General features: G+C 46.8%; 2 protein-coding genes across 4 annotated transcripts in view; one reads left to right on the forward strand and one right to left on the reverse strand.

The window, feature by feature from the left end:
• Window positions 1–3190: 3190 nt before the first annotated feature.
• Window positions 3191–10685, reverse strand: LOC124474839 (male-specific lethal 3 homolog). Of its 2 annotated transcripts, none has more exons than XM_047031294.1 (13): window positions 10444–10685; window positions 9612–9694; window positions 9421–9516; window positions 9145–9245; window positions 8808–8908; window positions 8526–8645; window positions 8210–8370; window positions 7935–8093; window positions 7536–7825; window positions 7182–7291; window positions 6908–7007; window positions 6534–6618; window positions 3191–4163 (listed from the first exon to the last, which is right to left on the reverse strand). In XM_047031294.1, the coding sequence occupies exons 1-13, from the start codon at window positions 10540–10542 to the stop codon at window positions 4064–4066; spliced, it is 1605 nt and encodes a 534-aa protein (XP_046887250.1). In that variant the 5' UTR covers window positions 10543–10685; the 3' UTR covers window positions 3191–4063. The 2 variants fall into 2 exon arrangements, with proteins under 2 accessions (XP_046887250.1, XP_046887249.1); XM_047031293.1 differs by having other exon boundaries at window positions 7521–7825.
• A 1208-nt stretch (window positions 10686–11893) lies between these two features.
• The window catches only part of LOC124474578 (rho GTPase-activating protein 6-like), a 45006-nt gene continuing 33979 nt past the window's right edge, over window positions 11894–22920 (forward strand). The window contains exon 1 of one of the 2 annotated variants that reach the window (XM_047030877.1): window positions 11894–13042. In XM_047030877.1, coding sequence (XP_046886833.1) covers window positions 12527–13042 — 516 coding nt within the window. In that variant the 5' untranslated portion in view covers window positions 11894–12526. The remainder of the gene's footprint in view (window positions 13043–22920) is intronic. The other variant, XM_047030878.1, reaches the window with a different exon arrangement.

Raw genomic sequence — 22920 nt, forward strand, 5'->3', positions numbered from 1 at the left:
CCGCTAAGAAAAGGGTAAGGCTGGCAGTTAGCTTAGCGAAAGTGTGTCGAACGTCGAACCTCCGAATGAGAGGAGACTTTTAAGAGGATAAAATAGATCAATGACTGTATCGATCCTTGTAGATGCGCTCTCAAAAGGACTACAGCCTCCTGTCTATTATCAACCCCAGAACAAGATACGGTTTGAATCCATCCATCAACCACCGTCACACATTAGACACCCCTGGCTTAAGTCAATGTGCCAGTCAAAAGATGGTGAATGCTGAGGGTAAAAAAAATCAAGATACACCAGGTCAGCTAACAGTTCACACGCAGGCGATGCTCAAAGCCTCGTCAGACCTGCATTGTCCAAACAGCCACGTACGCTCTGAGTCCCTCTATGTCGTGACACAGTACAACATTATACGTCTACTTTGTCCCATCCACCCACGGAGGGATCGTTCACGTTTACACTACGGATGATCTCATGAACAGCAGTGCCCTGCGACTCCAAAACACCGACATCATCCCAACCTCGGCCGTCCTGTCTGTAAACAAGCAAGAACTCCCTCGGGCATCTATAGGCCTGTGATGAATACAGCGAGCGTGAGGGTGATGCATGGGATATCTAGACCCCAGCGACGTGTGGCTCCCCCCCCCCTCACCAACGCCTCCATTAATGGTGATCACTGACTCTAGATCTGCAGCCAGACGAGATGAGACCGAGACGGTATGAATAAACATTTGCTCAAGGGGGGACCAGCTTCAAGCATTGCATCAAGCGATGGATTCCAGTCATTCTCCCATTTGCCTAGATCCTGTTTTGTTATTGATTCTCCTGCTTCTCTGCTTCTCTCCCAAAGTCATGATAATGGTCTGCTTTCACATGAAAGGTGAGCTTCCAACAAAACTAGATTAGATAGAGGTCTCTTCGACTGTATGTCTAAAAAGCTTTCACGCGTTAAAATATCCAGCCATACAGCCTATTTTCAGCCGTTTGACACCTATAGAATTGTTATCGACTATATCTTTGGAGATATCGAACGTCATGTAGTAAAGCTCACCAGATGCCACTAACACCACAGCCGGGATGAAATCCAAATCCCATGGTTTGTTTTGTTTGCCTGACACCGCAGGGACACTTTCGGTCTGACCCCTGTACGATGTGTTGATTCACCCACAGACCACCCCCTCCCCAACCCCCCTGCTGAGACAGACACTCAGGGGACCTGACAGACTGCACTCTCGATCCCCCCCCCCCCCCCCCCCCCCCCCCGCCGACACCAGTCTTCTGTGTGTGCGTGTCCCGCTGGGCTGTAAGAGCTTTGGTGGTCGGCAGCAGCGTTTAAAGCCCACTGGGGATTTGGAAGCGATACCCTGGGAGAGGGCTGATCTGAGCCTCGCGGATCAAGAGGGTCCTGCAGTAGCAGTGCTATCTGGATGGAGTCAAGCAAGGTGCACTGGAGGAAGGCTTCACTTCTTTTTTTTTTCTCCATACGCAACCTCCATTGACCCCGATAGGTCCCAGGCACAATCCTAAAGCTGAAAATGTCGAGCTTAGCCCAGCTGCGGGTTGATTTCTGAATGGAATGTCTTCCAAGTGAGTCCTAACAAAAGCGATGTGTACTTACTGTTCTTGTTCTGGCTCCTGCCATTCAACGTCCACAGCCGACTCACTCCCACTGGAGAGAAGGGAGGTCTCTTCTACATGCTGGTCTCGTCTCAGCGAGGGATTCTTCCCAGTGGTGGGTGATGATGATAGGACCTGGGACAGGCGAGGTGAGCCCAGATCTATCCTGACGGGTTTCACCGCAGAGAAGTTGCTGGTGCGGTTGGTCTCCATGTTGTCCCTCCATGCTCCGTCCTCATCCATGACGCTCAAACAACTGGGTCGTGAGGGGAAGAGGACGGGGAGATAAAGAGAGATACCGGAGGAGGTTACAGGGGTTAGGTGCGAGGAGAAGATATATGCCGCTTCAGGTGATATCCCACCCCCTTTGGCGAATCGAATCAAGTGTAAGTGGATATAGAGGCGGTGGGACGGAAATCGATTTACTGCGGCTGAGAGATGCCTGAACTCTCAGCTCTGTCGGCCATACGATAGCATCGGACCACAGCACGGAGCTCGGGTTCCGGTTCTGAGTGCTTCATCATGGTGGTTCCATCCCATCCAAATGGCATTAGTGCACACCACTAAAGCCATTTAGGCTGGTTATGAGAACAGAAGTGAACCTCCTTGGAGCTGAGAGCCTAGTTTGTTTTTACTATGGAGGTCTTCACAAAGCAGACAGCTTCAGCAAGGCATTTACAGAACTGTGGGTAATGCTCATTTTAAGGTGCACTACTCAGACTAACTACTACTCGCACTAACAGACTTCAGACGAATGGAAGCGTATGACTGAACTCTCTCCAGAGAAGGTGCTGCAAAGCCATTTGAAACACCTTTTGAGGAGATGAACAATAATCCTTTAAGGGTGAAATTCCTGGAAATAACTACATCCATATCTACGGTCATGGCCTGGATTTAACATGACAAATACATCTCCATGTGAAGTCGATTTGGGTATTTTGACCCAAATATGTTAACCTCATCTGTCTGCAGGGGCTTCGATTGGTGTTGGATCAGCTGGGCGTCCAGTTGCAGATCAAGGGCTTAGTACCACAAGACTTGAGGGTTCAGTGTAAGGACAGTATGGGATTGACACGCTATGTACGGTGTTGGTGAATTATCTGGGTACTCCTGAAAACATCATTTGGGAGAGACGCTTCACTGGCCTAGTTGAATTTCCAAAGGGCCTCTCATCAAATTCGGCAAAAAACAATCTATCAGACAAAAGTCGAGATGATCTTAAGTGTTTATCTTCCGCCCATCACCTTTCCCCATCTTCAGAGAACAGACTGTGCATATTAGGGCTCTCCAGAGTAAAGTGCTAACTGTGTGCCCTTCCTCAGGGAGCAGCGATTGGCTGTGCGTGTTGGCAGGACCTCTGGCACCCCATACATCAGCGTGGTGGGCAGGGTCCAGCCAGAGGCAGGACTCGGGACACTGTGTGCCCATTAAGGATTACACAACCCTCTGCACACGCCTGCATATTCCTCCCCTTTACTCACCTTGTGGTCCAGTCTGTGCACCAGCTCAGAGACGCTGGGTTAAGGGGACCAGAACACTTGTCATTAGAAATAGGTGAAATGAAGGAATCCAAAATCGATGTTTATTAAAATATTTATTTTTGGACCTTTTTGTACTGACAGGGCTACATGTGCAACCGCAGCTGTGAGACAGGCCAACTATAAATGTGCTGAAATTCCAAAGCGCAGTTAATGAACAAGTCAACAAACAAACCCCTACGTGAACAAAATCGTTTTTACATTCATCGTCTGACAAACTAGCCAATCGCAATTTGATAATCGGGTCACACGCTTACTGGCCTGGTGCTTTCTACAATAGGTTTGACGTCGTGAATAAACTGAATCAAAACAGGCATACAGTGATCCAAACTCCACAGTCCTACGTAAACAGTCCTCGGACTCGAAAGGCTGCTAGTGTAAAAACCCTTTTGCAACCACCCCAGGGGATTCCAAGCAGTCATTCCTCACGTCGACGCGTGGCATCAGAGAAGGGAGCTCTCAGAATCCCAAGAGTCATGTAAGCAACGCTTTGAAACGGTCTCCCTCCCAACTGTTTCGTTAGGAACAGACGGACGGAGAGAGAGGGAGAGAGCGTCTCCTGAACGTCCCCTCCACAGACCCGGGACACAGGCAGCGGCGTGGAAAACAGGTCGCGTCCAGGATCATCACATCTCGGAGGGGGGGCGGGTGAAGTCGTTCTTGAGCCGAGGTTCACCGGGGGGGGGGGGAAAGATGGTCATCCGAAGCTGGGGCCGCACTCTGCCTTCTTATCGGTGAAACCAAACGGGCCAGCCCTGTTCAGCTCCAGGAGGAGAAGGCCTGGGCCGAGGTCTCCCTGGAGGCTGTGGGCCTGGAGCATGGGGAAGGGCAGAGACAGGGGGAAGCCTAGCTAGGAGAGGACAGGGCTGGCTGTCCTAGAGGAGAGCAGGGCCGGGCCGTGCCGAGCCGCCCCCCCTTCAGTAGACAGGTCGAGGGTGCTTCATGTTGTAGTGGGCCTCGGAGGCAGACACATAGGCAGACTCTGGGAAAAAGTCTTCGTGGAACTCAGCCAGAAACCTAGGGGAAGAGAGCAGAAACGAGGGGTAAAGGAACCAACAGGGCTCATGCGTTTGATTTAAGAGGCCAGTTCGTATTTGTACGCGGCTGCACTAGGCTTAACCCTTAAAAGTACCTTCTCAGGTTGTCGGGTTGAATGTTTCAGGGAAGGGTTGAGGTACAGAACACATCAGCAAGGACAACGTAGGCCTGTAGGTGAGCCTGATGTCGAGTGGGGGAGGGGGTGACCAAAGTCATCCAGGAAATTCCCACATCCAAGTTCATCCAACAACGATTCCTCCCCCCCCCCCTTCCAGTTTCCTGGATGTCAGGGGCGAGTCCCTCATCACTCACAGTCCCTGTGTCCCTTGTCATGGACTTGTCAACTCGGTTCTGCAGGAAACCCCCCCCATGCCCCCCCCCCCCCCCCCACCCAGGAACCTCTCCAGCCTGAAGCCTGTCCAGCGACTTGCCTTAAAAAACCCAACTCAGCAGAGCTGGAGAGGGAAAATCTCCCTGTCTAATCAGGGGAAAATAATCCGGAATGTTCTTAGTATCCGCTGCCTGGCCAAATCCCCTAAATCTTGCCATCTCATCTTAGCTCCACCGGCTTCCTAATCTGACTGCAAACAAATTATCCTCATCAAAGGAGAAATTAAGAGTGATTTAACAAGCAACAAATGATTCTCCGTCCTCGTTGGCTCTGGTGCCCGGCACTCCGGACGGACCACATCTGAGACCTGCGAGAAGATGAACGTGCCAGTGTCCGGCTCCAAGCGGGCCGCGCCACCCTCGACCGGACACAACTGTCCTCCGTGAGTTCATTCCATGACCAGGGAAATACAGGCTTGCACCTGCTAGGTGTGGGACCTGAGCCAGGGAGCAGAGACTGGCTGGAACCACAGGGACGCACGGGACACCTCAGAGGAGAGGCCAGGAGAGGCTGACAAACACGCCCGTGCAACAGCAGCCAGCGGTGGCTGGCCAGGGGTACTGCACATGTTTGATTAGACGAGAAGAAATAAATCCCTTAGGTTCGGGGGCCAGCTGAAGATCGTTGGGCTGGATTTAAAGATTAGAGACAGAGGCTTGTGTAACGCCCACTCATCTTCTGCACTTTAATGTGGTCTTGCACTCCCTCCCTCTCTCCCTCTTCCTTCCCTCCCTCCCTCCCTCCCTCCCTCCCTCCCTCCCTCCCTCCCTCCCTCCCTCCCTCCCTCCCTCCCTCCCTCCCTCCCTCCCTCCCTCCCTCCCTCCCTCCCTCCCTCCCTCCCTCCCTCACACTAAATCAAACCTCGGGGACAAATAACGCCTCAATCAGCCGATCTCCTCAACCTCACAACAAAGGAACGTGGTCGGCATGCGCTGGGCCAGACACTCCGCCCAGTCCTGCAGCCCCGGGGGTTTTACTATGTCGCTGTAAAAGAGACTGTAAAGGGGCTGAGCAGCTTACAGGCTCCGCAGACAAACACTGGGCCTATTGGTTGACTGTCTCACACACACCCACACACACACACACTGTTGGCATACTAGTTAGGCTGTGCCTGCTTAATGATATTGAAAGCGCTGTGCTTACACCCCCAAGGTAATTTCCCCTCAGGGGTGACTCGTTAAGAAACGACGCGCGTGTGTGTGTGTGTGTGCGCACTGACAGCTCTGTTAACTGTATTGGTCGAAAAGCGTGTGTGCTCGCGACTTCTCTCTCTCTCTGTGTGTGTGTGTAAGCAGATCAATGCCCACTACGTACAGCTCGGGCCGGAGCGAGGCTCCCTCCCTGAAACCTGATCCGTCCCGGCGGTGGCAACTCACCCACCCAACTCACCCACCCCCCCCCCCCCCCCCCCCGCCTCGTCATGCTAGGCTACAGCTAGCGGCACGGCCCATCTCGGCTTGACGAGACACCCAGCACACTGTGTAGTTAAAGTGCTGACACAGGCTTTGTGGGCCGTGGACAAATAGCCAAGAGAGGATATCGCTACGGTGACCAAGAACTGCATAATGAAGCTACGGATGACTGGAATCTCAAGGCAGCATGTTTGATATATTTCTTTTGCTTCTACATATTATGTATTTATATATGTGTATTGATTTTTTTTCTCCCCAAGGCAAGCGCACCCCATCATCTGAGGTCACCTCTGTGTCTGCTGTTCGGAGCTAGCCTATCTGAATGACAGATGAATCCAGAACAGCAGAGAGCTTGAGGTTTCGGGGGGGACAATCATGACAGCAAAGGTACGACTAATTAGTCTGCGGAGATAAGCCGCTTTCGGTGAGTGGAGACAGTCCCCCTTGGGCTGGAGGGAATCGATTGGACGTTGGGCAAACACCAGCAGGGGTTGGTTTTGTTTGGAGGAGCGGGGAGTGGAGGCGGTGGGGAGTGGAGGGGCGTACCTGAGGAAGAGCTCTAGGTGTTTGACCAGGGCCCGAAGGTTCTTCTCTGGGATGTGCATCTTCCCGAGGATCTCTGGCAGCTTCACTGTCCAGAGGAGAGACAAGGGAGGAACGACTTAGTGCTGCTCTCTGTGGGCTGGCCTCGACACACAGCTTCACAGACCCAGTCGGAGAGGGTTGGCCTTTACAGTGCAGGAGGCAGGAGCTACGGTGAAGCACTAGGAAAGCTCCTTTCTCGACACAGACTTTGCAGGAAAACATTTTCCATTTCAATTTTTTTTTTTTCAATATACCAAGACATGTTTTGGCGTGCAGAATGTTTCCGGTTTCCGGGTGTGTTGGTGAGAAGGGTGGGTGCGGCGGAGGACACCCACCGAAGAGGCGGAGGAGGTGCTGGGAGCCGTACAGGTAGGAGGGCGGAGGGGGCTGGTCACTCTGGGGGTAGTTGTCGGGGGTCAGCTTCCAGCTCAAGACCTGCACTCGGCCGCCATAGCAAGACGAGAAGCAGTCAAACACAGGGCCCACATTTTTTGAGGTCCAGTTCACTGTTGAGACTTCACAGAGGGATACACACCATACAGACGGAGGGTGCGACCACTGAAGCGGGACGGGGGGGGGGGACGGCGGCGAACCAGACGGTGTTCTCACCTCGTTAAGCTCGTTGTTCCTGCGGCTCTCAAGGCCAGAGAACACGCCGCTGCCCTCCTTACTGGGCGTCAGGGGCAGGGGAGACGATGAACCACTGTGGACCGGTGTTTCTGGAGAGAGGGTTGGGGGTTCACAGTTAGCTTCCGGAGATCCATGTGCCATTGGAGGCTAGTATGAAACAAATGTTCTACCCGTGATGTGCAAAAGGTGTAAGAGTGCCCTCTACTGGGAAAACATGGTAAATACAATTACAAAGGGTGGACAACGTAAAGTGACGCAGCAAACACATCAAGGTCACCAGCTTATGTTGTGTGTGTGTGTGTGTGCACGTGTGCAAACCATTGCTGCTCTTACTCTTCTCCAGATTGAGGAAGAACTTGGGCAGCTGGGCAGGCGTGTCCGCCAGGCGCCGTTTGGGCTGAGGCGACGCGGTGGCACTGCCACTGCCCCCCTCCGCCAGGCGGTCCCCACCGGAAGTGTGGCGCGTGGAGCGCCGCAGGGACTGGGGAGCGTCCGAGTCGGGGCAGCGCCTGCGCTTGGGGGTGGTGGCTGTGGAGGCCTCGCTCAGGGCAGGCTGGCTGTCTGTGGACTGGGGGGTCGAGGGGTTGTGGCCCGTGGGGCTGGGGGTGCGTTCGCGGAGGGTCCTGCCAGACGGAAAGGGGGAGAGGGTGGGGTCAGTGAGAGTACATGTATGTTTGAGAGAACCTTCTTTTCAGATCAACAGGAGTTAGAAGTAGAACAAGTGTGTCTTACTTGCTGGAGCTGGTGGTGTTGTCTCTTATAGGTAGGAAGAACTTGGAGGAGCTGACTTTCTTAAACTGGGCATGCTCGTTGGAGTAGAGGAGGATCATGGGAAGGGTGAAGTCGAAGGTGATCCGGAGTCCGTCCACCATCTCCTTGCATAGCTCCTCACTGTGGAAAAGAAACAAAATGACACAACTTTATATGCAAAATGGCAACAAAATAACATTAAAAGTATCTGTACAGAGCCAATTGCGGATTCTTCTACCTCAACCTCGAAGACTCACTTTTTTTCGGGAGGAACGTAGTGAGGACTGACGCTGGCCTGGGCGGAGCTCTGAGCATGCCGATACCTCTCATTGGCTGAGAAGGCAGCATTAATAGCGAAGTGCTTCACGTAGGATTCCAGAATATTCACTATGTTCATCTGGCATGGAAGCTTCACTAACTGGGGAGAGAACATCAACTGATATTTAGACACTGAGATGGCGAAGCAGTGTTTTTTTTATTTTTTATGTTTACAATGTTTTAGAATGGGGGGAAAAGGGGTAAATTGATGTATGGTTTTGTGTTTTCTTCCCGAGTACAGGCATTTTCCTGTACCTTCTTTCTCTTGTTGATGTAGTAGCAGTCATCCTCCAGCTTCTTCTTCAGAACTTCGGGGATGTCAATATTGATGGTTTTGTCCTCCCCCTCCCTCTTGGCGTGAGCCTCCTGTTCTTCCTTATAGGGAAACGCAAAACAGCAGTCAGAAAGACAGTCACCACCTTGAGAATTGAAAATAAACAGGATGGCAAGAAAATGAAAGGTAGAAAAGTAGACAACGATGCAATCCCAGACCCCCCCCCCTGCCCCTTGTGTGATACTATGGCTGCAACACCTTACCATCTTGTCTAAATCCTCAGAGGAGTCACTTTCCTCGCTTTTTAAAGATTCAGGGTCCTCAGAATTGTCCTCGTCACTGTGGTCTGAAGATGAAATCAAACCTAATCGGAAAAAATAATTATAATAATTGTTTACGGTAATGACGGTTCATTATCTCGTTTTTCCCATTTGACCATAATTCAGGATAAGTACTAGACATGGTAGAATCCAGGTCCTAAGTGTGGTTGACCATCTTATGGTTAATATCCTTGACAGGTCAGGTGTACTCCCGCCACAGAACGTGACGAGTTATTCTGCCTGTGTCGCTTTTTGAAGTAAGAGTCTGGACCGTTCTCACATGTGTCCTCACAGTCTTCCTTCTCCTCTTCAGTAAGGGTCTTAAGAGCTGACTCAACACCAGGCAGACAGCGACGTCTCTTCCCCCATCCCTTTCTCCTCCTGGTGACAAAAATAAGGCACCTGTGTCACCAAAATGGTTAACCGGACATCGACCGACATGGTGCTTATCCACTGGCCAACAAGTACATGACTGGTTCTAGAGAATGCAAAGCAAGTAACAAGTGTAAACGTGGTGCAATTTCCATCGTTTCCACACCGTTTGGTTGGGACTTACATGCGCGCCACAGCTTTGCGAGCCAGTTTCCTCTGTAATTTGCGGTTTTCGTCGGTGTCCCTGAGCACATGGTCCTCTGCAGCCCAGCGATCCCAACTGTAACAGAAACCAACACATAGGCCTATGTATCACATCTGTCTATTGACACGTAGCTAGCCAATTATTACATTGCTTCATGCTGCTGAATGTACCTTCGGTTCCAACCATTGAAGTGAATCAGGTACTCAGAGACTCTTTTACCACGCTCATCCTTACCAATTACAATATCAACAACCTGAAACGTATGATCAAAAACAGTCAGTCAATAGGTCACATCCACCAACCAAATTAAAAGAAGAATATATATGTCATAGGCTTCTTGTATACAAGTATGTTACTAGACCGATGAGATACAGATGGATGTCAATTACATTAGCTAGCTCTACGTACAGTAGCTCAAGTCTAGTTAGCTTTTCTAAGCTAAGTAGCTAGGTTAATTATGTTTATAGCTACAGTAGAGCTATAAACGTTAGCGGTATGACAAGTTGGTAATATTTGGTCGTGGCCTGTAATACACAAATGTATTGAAATCGTTTGCTGAACAATGTGTGTGTTTGAATGCTCATATTGCCAGTATTTTTTCTTTGTTGACGTTAGCCAGCTTAGCTTGCTACTAGTACTGCTAGCTTGCTCTGATCAACTTCACGTTTCCTGTTCGTTGAAGCTGTTGTTGTTCTTAGCGCTCGTGGTAGTGATGAGCATAGTGCTTGATGACGGTCTGACTGGGCCAACAATTCGAGTCAGCTTGCAGTAGGCACACGCAAGTGGCCTAATGCATGCGCACCGAGAAGCTAGCTAGCTATCTAGCTACTAAGCTAACGTATGCTAGCTATCGAATGAACAGATATTGGATACATTTCGCTTGCAATATTTTTTTTATTATTGCATGCAAAATTTATTTGGCTGTTGCTGAAAGTCAACCACTGCAAACTGCACACGAGCCATTCCAAAAATTCAGGCTAGCTAGAGACAATCTCTACTTACTTTTGCATCATACAGTACTTTGGCCTTCGTTGGATCAGGTTCGAAACACAAGACCTTTTCTCCTTTGTGGAATTTAAATTTCATTCCCCGCGAGTTCATTTGTTCGTCATGGCGAGGAGGAGAGGAGGTATCTGGACCCCCACTCCTTAACCCCTTCGTTACTGGGCTGTATCCCACGGGGTCTTCGGAAAACTATGGAAACAGGATAGCAACCTTACTAACCAAAACGCAATTGGAAATGGTACTGTGGACCTCTATGGACACCGTCGAACTATAATGTATTGCCCAGAAGATGTCGCCAAATATCAAAATAATCACGCACACATCTTCTTTTTTCACACGTTTAAATATATTATAGTGTTAATAAGTGTTACATTTTGATATAATTGTAAAAAAAATTGAGGAATGCATATCTTGCTGTGCATAGACCAAAGCATAAAAACATCACATCTAAATCCTCACTGTGACACAAACTATGATAGGCTATTAAATGTAACTGATATTCCATTTATAAATCTTTCTAAATTAATTAAATCTACAGATAAATCTGCAAGTAAACGGACCAGAGAACGTTCTACCATGGCTATCAATAACAATCACTGACTTAATCACTGTACCCCTCCAAAGAGCAGTCGCCTACACAGACCGATGTTGCTCTAAAGATAGAAGGGATATTTTCATGAAAAGCACATGTCCCTAAGCATGACAAATTTGAGTACAGCTGACCAGTCAACATGAAACCATTTCACTTAATTGAAACAACATTTTGCTTTAAACGTGAAGGTATGGGGGAGCTTACGCACACATGTTATGATGTCACTCTGACAACAGATTCTATGTCCCAAGGCATGTGCAAGTTTGATTTCAATGCTGAGGCCCCTGAACCCTAAACCCCTATCCCTCCATGCTATAGTTTTCTGTAACACTGCCCCCTCCTCTCACACATCTCACTCACTTACACAGGCACACAAAACATGCTTTTTGTCCTGCAAGCTGTCCAATTCACTGCACTTCGAGTCCTTTAAAAACACTATAGATTTTCTTTGTTCGTCTCTCTCTCTCTCTCTCTCTCTCTCTCTCTCTCTCTCTCTCTCTCTCTCTCTCTCAAACATACACATAGACGTGCACACGCTCTTCTTCTCTGCCGGCTGTTTTTAGGCTGGTCAAATCGGACTGAGCTGTTATCAGTGTCATGCCGTGCTACTTCATAAGCTTCTTTATCAGAGCACTCCTCCCCCAGCATCCTGTGGTGCTTCATATTTCCCATACTTTCTCACACACACATGCACACACACAGAGTTGTAACTCCAGTTTTACTTTTAGACTTCATCTGAGGTGAGTTGTATGGTACAACAACACAGAGGCCTAACCTCTGAATACATTCACAAGGGTAACACCAAATCTGGAATTGAATTCAGTTTTACTACCTAGGCAGGACAATGTGTTCCCATTCCCACATATTTACATAGATACATTTATAAGAAACAGGTCTTAGCAATGTCTCAGACCATGATATATGTCTACCAGCTAATGCAAAACAGAATATGGAAGATTAATCCTTAACCAAATTAATGCTTGAATCAAATTCAATTAAGTTGAATTGTGCTACAATACATAATACCAGGTAAACATAGTAGCCTAAATCAATTAAATAGATGCGTGCAAAGAGTAACCCAATAACCAGACTGATGAACAAGGCTACATGGATTCAAAACCTTTTATGCATGGTCTTACGCAATGTAGTGCGCATATAACGGTCCCGGTCGGTCCTGGATACACACAGTGATGAAGTTCGCTCAGCTCAACCTGCCGCGTCACACTCCAGTTTGGTTTAGAGTTAGTACGTAGGTAGGCTACGTGCAGAGGAACACGAGAGGACAAATTCAGTCTCTTTTTCCAATGGGACTAAACTGCATTCCGGTTTCAGCGCAAAAGCAATCTAGACGGAGCTACATGGATTTCAAAGGGTAGCTTCTGATGGGGCAGCGTGGAGTAGGGTAGTTCATTAGGTAACTCAAACTGAACTCCAGAAATCAACTGGCACGTCCGCTAATGCGCTCTTGCGTTGAGCGGATACGGAGAGATGTCCTCCTCTCAAGGAATACTGAATAGCGTCTTCTCGTGCTCTTCTCCAGCATCAAAAGCTGTCTCTAAAAGGAAGCTACGGCAAACGCGTAGCTTGGATCCTGCCATCATAAGACACTGTGGCAGCGAGACTGATGTAGCACCTGGGGAAATATTGAAGGCACCTGGGCTAGGCAAAGCAGGTGTCTTTGCGTCCTCGCCGTTGCATGGGTCCCCGGAACACCTGGCTGCGTTGAAGCAAGACCTGCGGTCCAAAACTCTGAGATTGAATCAACCGCGATCCTCCATCTCGCCCCCATCCACACCACTGGACGTATCCCCGTCTTCAAACTTTCACTTCGAATATGATGTTAGGGGCGCAAAAAGGAATACTGCATGGGATTTACCTTTTCTTGTCCGGAGCCCCAGTAACACTACCCTTGGGAGCACCAACACTTTGTTCTCACCTCGGAAGTGGCTCCAAAAGAAGCTGCAACAATCAAGCTCAAACGCCTATATCGTGTGGAAATCCGAGGTAAGTTTTTAACATAGGGAAAGCCGAGACATGCTTATGACAGCATATTCATTTTACTTTATGGTAATTTGAAGTGTGTGAGTAAGCTTTTGGATGTGAATCGTTAGGGACTCAATTTAACCTGTTAAATTGTGTATATTCAACTAAATCTTAATTTTGGTGTCTGCCCTACTGCAGTATAACACTTGGTCATACCCGAGTCAATTAGGCCTCTTTTTGTAACTACTGGGTGCACTTAAACTAATGTGGGGAAATGGACCACTACCGTTATTGCTAACTTTAAAGCAAGTTAAAACTCCAGGATTACTTTCTAATACTTACTTTCCAAGACACAGGTCTGACTTTTAGTGCAAATATAGCGGGAATGAACACATTGCAAGATGTGGCTATTAAGTCCTCACAAGAACACCCTTGGTATGCCCTTCTTATTTTTAGCAGAGGGCTTTATTGGCTGCATATTTGGCTACAGTCCATCTGCTCTGGTGGAAAGGTATGATGATTTTGACCATATTGTATGACTCTCCTCAAAGCCCCAGTGTAAAACAACGTTAAGCACACACATCACAGAAAGGTTTGCTTTGGCACCGATTGGAGTTCTCATGAGTGTGAAACTGTCACAAGGTCAATCGCAGCCACATTTCAAGAAGGTTTCTCACGCGTTGCAGACCACCAAAGTGTATCGCTGTTCCCAGAGCCGGAACAAGGAAATATAAGTACAGAGAGAAGGGAAGACCCTAACCCCATTTGAACAGCTTGATCCAGACTCAGGAACTCATGGAGAGTTATGATACTTCAGGGCTTGCAGGTCTTAGACGCTAACACGCACACACACACACATGCACACACACAAATGCACACAAAAACGCACACGGCAGATTTTCTTTTCAAAACATATCCTTTGTATTCCAGTATGTTCTTCAACAATGACAAACATCGACACAGTATCTGTTCCAGTAGTGCAGCGAGAAGACATGGTAGAGCTGTTTTAAAGAGCCTCACTGCATAGGAAAACCTACTCAGTGAGATATACCTGTTGTCATGCTTACTTCCAGTTCACCTGTAGTCATGCTTACTTCCAGTTCACCTGTAAACATGCCTACTTACAGTTCACTTGTAAACATGCCTACTTACAGTTCACCTGTAAACATGCCGACTTACAGTTCACCTGTAAACATGCCTACTTCCAGTTCACCTATAGACATGCCTACTTCCAGTTCACCTGTAATCATGCAAACTTGTAGTTCAGCTGTGGACATGCCTACTTACAGTTAACCTGTAATCATGCCTACTTACAGTTAACCTGTGAACATCCCTACTTACAGTTCATCACATCATATGATGATGTTGCACCATACCTGTCATGACTGTGGTCTGCTTTGCTCTAAGGAGAGAAAGACTGAAACAAAGAGAAATGAAAGACTCCTAGTCTCTTTGTGAAGTCAGAATACGCAAATCACAAATATTACTAATAGTAATACTAATAATACTCAAGAGTGATGAGTCATAGAGAAAAGTGAAGGTTTGTGGATAAGACCTTGCTGTTGCCACGGTTATAAATACATACCAGCAAACAATTTCGTATGTGCTCATTGTTTGTCAGTAAGAACTTTTTCTAAAGTTTCAGTGTAACAAGTCAGAATATGCTGACAGTCATCAATCATCATTATAATAACATAATCTCAATAAAAAAATGTCAGTCAGCAAGACAGATCGTAATAATAATCAATGTCCAATTTAAGGGCTGCATTGTTTGAGTTTTTTTTAGCAATGTAGCCTATTAATGATTCAGTGAGGCAGATTTTTTTGATGTGTATTGGATTCAGTATATCTGACTGTCTTGTAATTTATGTTCATAATCAATACATATTTTGTGATTCTTTAGAAGCACATTGGCCCAATTGCAAATTGGCAAAGGTGGCTACAGATTTATGAGCAATGTCAGTTTTTGGATCCCTTTCAACTCCCACCACATGTTGTACTCACAATGCAGAATGACGCGGTTCATGAGTGAGAGTTGGGTTCACCCAAGATTTATATGAATGGAACCTGCTGTTCAGTGTTTCATGAAGATTTACTTAGAACCCACAATTTGAATTCCTTAGTATTACCGTCCCTTGATTCCTTTTAGTAAATCAGAGTATCTCTATTTAAGTTTGAGGTACGTAACTGAATAAATTAAGCTGAAAGTCTCAACATAAAAAAATGGCTTCCTAGTCATTTGTATTTTGCTTTTGCATGCATATATAGAATCAATCTGATGGTAATCAAACAGAGGATGTTTGTAAAGAGTTACTTGAAGGTTTATGTTCAGAAACTATTTTTGGACCATTAGCAGTTCATGGGTGAGGATGGGGGGCGGGGGGGAGGGTAGATTGGGAGGGAAGAGAATGTAAGATGCACGCTTGTGTTACAATCTACAGTCTTACTCCCTCTTGTGAAGGCCAGATTGAATCAACAGGTGAAAACCGTTACTGAGCATAAACTGTTGACATTTAATCAACTGTTGGAGGTGAGGCTAGGTAGCCATCACCCGCCCAGACCCAGGGCATGATGCCTTGCATGCTTTAATGCATCCATTTGGCTGGGGCACCGACGCATACATTTTGATTTCATTGACGATAGCAAACTCCCTTGCTTTTTCTCTTCTCAGATTGTTTTAGATTCTGCCAGCTGGCTTGGATCATTGCCACGGCCAATTCTTTTGGAATCGACATCCTGTTGCTAGCATGCCTGCTAGCTAGATCTTACTGTTGAGCGATCTAAAATACCCTCTCCACCCCCAGTCATAGGATTTCGAAAGTTATTAGCCTCTATTAACCTGCTTTAAACTAACTGCCTAACGGAAAGCATCTGTTAAGAAGATTGTCAAACAGGAGATGCGGCACTGCATGGTTTTGGTCAGTTTGTCTAATCGTAACAAGTTCTGTTACTATTCAGATCACACCAGTCCAAAGGTGTCTGGCTGATTGAGGTAAACAATAGTTAAATGGAGGACATCCTCCAAGAACTCACATTTCTGCCTCAGTGAAGTGTTGGAGGACTCGGGCCTTGACAGTTGTACATCGTTGGAATGTTTCACCCATAAAGTGTGGATGGCTACAACTGGATTGGAACCACCTGTCAAAGGTATCTTGCCTCTCCTTGTCGTTTCCCACTGCTTAGATTGCAACTCTGTCTCTGCCTTAGAAGGTAATCTGCTCATTTGGATCATCTGACTATTGTTGTCTGGAAGGACTGTATATCAAATGACCACCCCTTATCTTGAAAATCGGATATGCATCTGTTTCCCAACTGTGAAATAACCTACATCATTTGTTTGGCACGGCCATGTCACACTCTTTTATTCTCTATGGGGAATAGGATTGGGATTTGAGTCAGTACATCTGCTTCTTCCAGACTATTAACCATTCAACTTGTATGTTGCCATTGACCACGTTGTCATTTGTCTTGATCTATTTGGTATTTGGATTGTGTAAAGATGAGTCAGTGGTTGAATTCAACTGAACTGTGTGTAGATAGTGGACTATTCAGTGGACTACACCATAGATTGACTCTTTCTGTACTATAGCCATCCACAACTCTAAGGTTGCTACATTTTTGTTTTGTAAAGAACTGGTTCACTCAGATAACCATCAGACTGTGGCAGCTCTGCACCCAAAAAACAACAATGGGATTTTTTTGCAGTATCAATAATCGGGTTGATCTCATAGGATTCATTTTTACAGTAGGGAGAAATGAAAATAATCATAAACTGAACTCCCTGTCATAAGGGAATCCTCCATTTTTGTTACTGGTTACTGCTGAGCATGTTCAAAAAGAAATGCCATAGGTTATAACATTCTTTCATTACTTATAACATTTTATCCGACAAGATGCCTACTGAATACTTAATGGTATGTGCAACGTTTTCTATTTGATTTAGTTGTGCAAGATGGCTTAAGGTTAGGAGTTGATGAATTCTGACAAAGGTATTTGCATCAACGGTTGAGAAACCTCATTTGAATAGGTGCCTGCAAATAGTTACATTTGAGTGTGTATGTGTGTGTGTGTGAGACTGCCATACTGATAGGTTATAACATTCTTTCATTACTTATAACATTTTATCCGACAAGATGCCTACTGAATACTTAATGGTATGTTCAACGTTTTCTATTTGATTTAGTTGTGCAAGATGGCTTAAGGTTAGGAGTTGATGAATTCTGACAAAGGTATTTGCATCAACGGTTGAGAAACCTCATTTGAATAGGTGCCTGCAAATAGTTACATTTGAGTGTGTATGTGTGTGTGTGTGAGACTGTGTGTGAGAGAGTGTGTGTGTGTGAGAGAGAGGGGGGGGGGAGAGGGAGAAGGAGAGGGAGAGGGGGAGGGAGTGAAGGAGGGGGGGGGGGAAGGGGGGGGGAGGGGGGGGAGAGATAGAGAGAGAGAGTTCTGTTGATTTGTTAATAACTTGTCTTTAAGGTACGTTTCTCAACATTGAAAGGAGAACCGCTTGACATAGAGCTGCCTGTAAAGTAAACATTAATTTCCGCTGCCAAATCTTGGTGTCTGTTGCAGATTACCTTTCTCCTCCAATGTGAAGCCATCCTTGTGTAGATCTTTGTTTAGAGAGAGCACATTAATGTGGTCTGTCATGGGGAAGGCATGGGTTTGATTCAAGCTATTTCCAAACCTCACAACTCTTACCCTGGAGGGTTTGGACGGGGTGTTAGGTTTACAAGTACAATTTATTTATTCATTTCTTCAAATGTAAACTGTAGCAATATGATACATACCCGCCAAAGTCTTCCCATGAATAATATCCTGACTGCTCCATTTTAAACAGACCTGAAATTTGAGGCCATGTTAAACATGGTGTTATTGCTGTGAGAGAAGCCACACCGTAGATAACCATCTTTTGAGAAACATTCAAATAGAAATAAGAATGTTCTTTCTGTTTATAAACCCATGGTGCCTAGTGCCTGCTCAGAATCATAAACCTCACAGTAAAAACATTCACATTAAACTGTGCTCACCCTGAGGTACTGTGGTGAATGTCTTCCAGATTGTCCACACGTTGTCACATGACAACACATTCTTGTTTTCTGTTTTCTCTGTGTTTGCGTCCCTGATTTGAGCTGTCTGTTTTTGCTGTGGATGCTGCACTGTTTTTGCCTGCAGGGAACTGGGATCTTCATAAGGCCAGAGGAAGTGGAAACGTTTTCATTTCCTGTCACTGCTGCAGAATGATCCTGAAGGAAAGAACACAATACAATTGGTCCACTTTGGTTTGTAAACAATGGACACCTGAGTTCAACCAGGGACAATCTCCGACCTATTTATTCATAATGTGATGGCATTTATTTTTATAACCATTTCATTTTACTCAGTAAATTAACTTGATGTCTACAGCATGTGACATTATCCAGTGTCCTGTGCTTTCTGTTGCATAGGACATTTGATGTGCTTTAATATCCCGTCAAGCATTATTTCCTTAAATGTCTGTGTGCATGAGGCAAAAATTAGCAATGTGGATGTGCAATATCAGGCAACAATGACTCGCAAATATTTTTGAATAATTTGTAAGTATTCAGTCATTGTATTCCCTTCAACAGTGTGCTTGCTGATTATGGGTAATCCTCTATAGTTTTCTATGCATGGCCCTCTGTTCATTTGAGCCAGTGTCCCACGATGGATTCAGGCTCACACGAGGGAGCTCGGGAAGTTGTTTGGAATTCCAGGCCAGTGAAGCCTGGGGCCCTGTCAGAGAGGGGTGGCGGCCCCCAATTCCCGAACCTATCATCTGGCTTTACAGTCAGCTAAACGCCTGCTATTTCTTCCTTTTTTGACACAGTTTTCCATGGCCATATTTGCTTCCCAGAATAACTGAAGCAGTGGGGTCTGTTATACACAGTAGCTTGTCCTGTAGACCTTTCCCTACTAACAGTTTCTCACTGGATCCTCTCCTCTCTCCCTGTGGAGCAATGTGACCTGACCTCCCGTTTCCCTGGAAGCCAACAGGCTCAGCCTCCCTCTTCCTCCCCCTCCCCCTCCTCCTCCTCCTCCTCCTCCTCCTCCTCCTCCTCCTCCTCCTCCTCCTCCTCCTCCTCCTCCTCCTCCTCCTCCTCCTCCTCCTCCTCCTCCTCCACACCCAAGCATTCTTTAGAACATCATATCATAAGAAACCATAATCACCAGCAATTAGCTATGAGCTAGACAACCACTGCCTCCCACTGCTGAAAAAGTACTAATTTCCCAATCAGTTGATGGTGGAATCTGTCCAAAGCTATAGTTACAGGCACAAGCCTGAGGCCAAAGTTCTATACACACAGTTCAACAAGTACATGGATAAAAGCTAAATAACTTAAGGCATTTCTCAGCACTAACAATAAAATGGGCTAGCGGGCTAACTCTAACTGCCCAGATTACTCAGCGAAAGAGGCAGAAAGAGGGAGATTCAAAGACATAAAGAGATATAGTGAATGCCTCATCCCAGCCATTCTTATCTTTGTGTTCTCCTCTCTCCCTGTGGCCTGGCTCTGAGGAGACTGTCTTATCTGCTCCATGCAGCTTGGGCCCAGTGGTCTGCCAAACAGGCTGAAATAACTCACAACTTACAAGGATAGTGATTGGTTGATGCATGATATATTCCAAGCTCAAGTGTCCAAGCCAGTATTGCAACTGTGCTAATACTGAATACAACATGTTTCATTTTTTTTATAGAGGCTTAGAGCACAATAGGGGCCCTTGAGCTTGATGTCAAGTTGGGAGATTGGGCCAAAATGGAAGTGTATTTTTGGTTCTTATTTGCTTGGTTTTCTATTTTAAACATTGCTGACCGGACTGCCTCCAAGCAAAAATGCTTGTAATGCCTAAATAAATATGTCTGTGTGCGATGCAGAGCCCTGCGAGACAGGCTGACCAGAACCTTTCACCCCCAAATCTCTCCTGCTGCTTGGAAGAAAAGCCTAACAGGGAACCAGCATTTCAGAAACAACGGACCTTCATAGCTATAAATAGAAAACATTTTCTTTTTTGAAGTAGCCCTACTCCCCTTGAGAGGGCTTTGGCATTATAGATGGGTGTGTATCCCCACCCATGTGTGTATATGTTACACAGAGAGAGAGAGAGAGAGAGAGAGAGAGAGGGAGAGGGAGAGGGAGAGGGAGAGGGAGAGGGAGAGGGAGAGGGAGAGGGAGAGGGAGAGGAAGAGGGAGAGGGAGAGGGAGAGGGAGAGGGGAAAGGTTGTGGCTCAATAGAATATCTTCAGTACAGCTATTATAAATGATCATTATATGTTGCCGTCATTGTGGATATAATTATAGGAATGTGCTTTTCATCAGTGAGGAAGTCATTTAGCCTTCAAGAGAATTCCTATAACACCATCTCGTGGTGATCACTATAAAATGACAGCATAAAGTGCTTACTGCACTTCTTAGCCACAGAGGGGGGCTATTATCCTTCTTACAGCAAAGCGTTGCACACAAAACCTTTTGAGACTTATTTATTGAATAGGCCTACAGGACGACTGCACAACATACATATGCTTCAACTACGGTGTGAATTACACCAATGGGGGGGGGGGGGGGGGGTTGGAGGACCACACCACACCTTCAATCTATCTCACTGTAAACAAATGCTCATATACAACATGTATGAATGCTAGATAAAGCTTCCATTATGACCGTCCTGTTTACGTTGTGACACAGCAGCCTGTCAGAAGCTTATGGCTGCACCGCGGTGATAGTTTACAGTGCCGTGAGGAGCAGCTCTTGGGTGGGCTGCGGTGCCGTCTGTCCTCAGCTGCTGCCCTCCTCTGGCCAGCTGGAGCGACGACGGCCATTCTGGGCAACAACACGTGGTCCTCAAGTTACGGAGGAGCGTTGCATCACCGATGCAGATGGCAATCTTGAGTAACATACCTGACACACTGAGTATTATATCATAGGAAACATTGTTATATATTTATATACTACACTATATGTGTTGTAATAATACATGAGTGTTGGTTATTCGTTTTAAGTATTTAATTGCCTGGACTGCCATAGAATTGGTCTCTGTGCTGAGGCTATCCTTTTTTTTAACCGTACTATCCGATGGTTATCACCCTCATTGTGGTGGGTTTGTTCTCAAAATGGCTTCTCTGTAATATCTCGACCTTGTTTTTTCAACAGCTCCATTGCTGGCCCTCTTGTTCCTCCACAAGAGGAAAAAGTGAAGATGAATAACAGTGTGCGCAAGCAAACTCCAGCTGAGGGTTGTGTTTGTACTGCTTCAGCAGGGACAGGCGTCACATCCAGGCATGGATCACAATCCATGCTGTTGGTTCTCTTCCCAGAATCCTTATGCAGTGACGTGTGTGTGTGTGTGTGTGTGAGGATGTGCGGGTGTGGGGTGTGTGTTGCAATTCCATTTGCTGTGAATACCACAGAGGTCTCATTTTGCACTGTTCTTGTGTTATATCGTCGATCCTTTTCCCCGTTCTTTATCTCTCCAGTTTGATTCCTGCCCCTCCCTCCCCTTCTCCTCCCCAGGATCTGAAGCCTTCCTGGCTCACAGACGGCCTCATTAGACAGACAGCACAGGAGCTGTCACTTTGTTATCTTGGTTACTGAGTAAAACGGTACTTGTGTCTGGTCCCCTCCCTCCCTCTCATTGGTGGCCAGTCAGTGGCTGTTTCGTGTGTGTGTGTGTGTTTCATTAGTGACTGTGTGTGCAGATCAGTATTTACATCTGTGTTCATGTCTTCAAGCTTCAATCAGAAAAGCAAACCCCTCTACCCCCTTTACAACCACAAATTGCATTAAGATGGACGGTTGGATGTGATGCACGTCTCCCCCCCCCCCCCCATAGTAATGAGTTTGCAGCTTAACAGTCGAGACTCTCTCTTCTCCTTCCCAGATCGGTCAGTGTGCTACTTGGGAATGGGAGCCGAATAAACACAGCCGACGAGCTCCCTTTTTTTTAGCGACCGCTTCACCGGTCCGTCCGTCCGTCAGTGGGTCTTGGCTGTCCGTCTAACTTTACCCGTCCCTCGGTCCCGTTCGATGACCGTGGCGCGTCACCCAGCGCCACGCGGGGCCCCCGCAGATGAGAACAGCCTGTAGGCCTGCTGGAATGGAGACATTACAGGGATAAACATTTTTCTTTCGGGTTCTTTCGGGTAATTTGAGCCAAGGAGAAGCCTCTCTACTGCATGGGGGATAGGTCAGAGGGAAGGAGCGACAGTGGAGGGAGGCTGTAGAAGCGAGGTTGCCTACAGGGCCGGGAGTCGGTGCTCTCGTTTCAAAATGAGGGGATAGTACCAGTGAGAAGGAGACCCCGTTGGGTGATTTTCAATTTTTCAATTAAAAACCTAGAGTAGTGAGGAACTAAAGAGAGGAGAGAAACAACACAGAAGTGTAATTTTGGAGGTATCCTTTGTGAAGTTTAATGAGGGGATTTCTTAATGAAGTTTGAGTCCCAGGGTACGTTGAATAAACAAACAACAAAAAAACACCCTCAAGAGTAGCCTATTGCATTCCACACGGCGATAAGTCTTGGCCTAAAAAGATAGGGAGGTGTGTTGGACCCGCTTTTCCACAGGAGGCCTTATTCATTGTAATTTGCCTCAATTGGAGAAGGATGGCTGGGGAGCTTCCAGCTCAAGGGGGAGCGTGGGAAACGAAGTCTCGGGTACGGCTCAGCCTTGTTTGGCCAGCACGGTCTGCCGTCACACCTGTGTCGGATTAGCTTAGCCAGCAGGGAGGGCTCTCGTCTAATGGAGCTATAATATACTTTAAATGAGTTACTGCTGCTCATGGGGCATTGTCACACTGCAGACGCGGGCACCACTGTCTGTCCGGCGTACACGGCACATGACCAGACTGTACCAAAGAAAAACCTGAAACATGATGAGTTCA

This window comes from Hypomesus transpacificus, chromosome 12 (genome assembly GCF_021917145.1).
Source record: "Hypomesus transpacificus isolate Combined female chromosome 12, fHypTra1, whole genome shotgun sequence".
NCBI classification, from domain to species: Eukaryota; Metazoa; Chordata; class Actinopteri; order Osmeriformes; family Osmeridae; genus Hypomesus; species Hypomesus transpacificus.

Coding starts and splice junctions, on each gene's coding strand:
- LOC124474839 (XM_047031293.1), bottom strand. CDS start 10,542: ATGAACTCGCGGGGAATGAAATTTAAATTCCACAAAGGAGAAAAGGTC. Junction 7,008..7,181: donor GGAACAACGAGCTTAACGAG/GTGAGAACACCG, acceptor GGCCGAGTGCAG/GTCTTGAGCTGGAAGCTGAC. Junction 4,164..6,533: donor CACCTAGAGCTCTTCCTCAG/GTACGCCCCTCC, acceptor CTCTTCCCCTAG/GTTTCTGGCTGAGTTCCACG.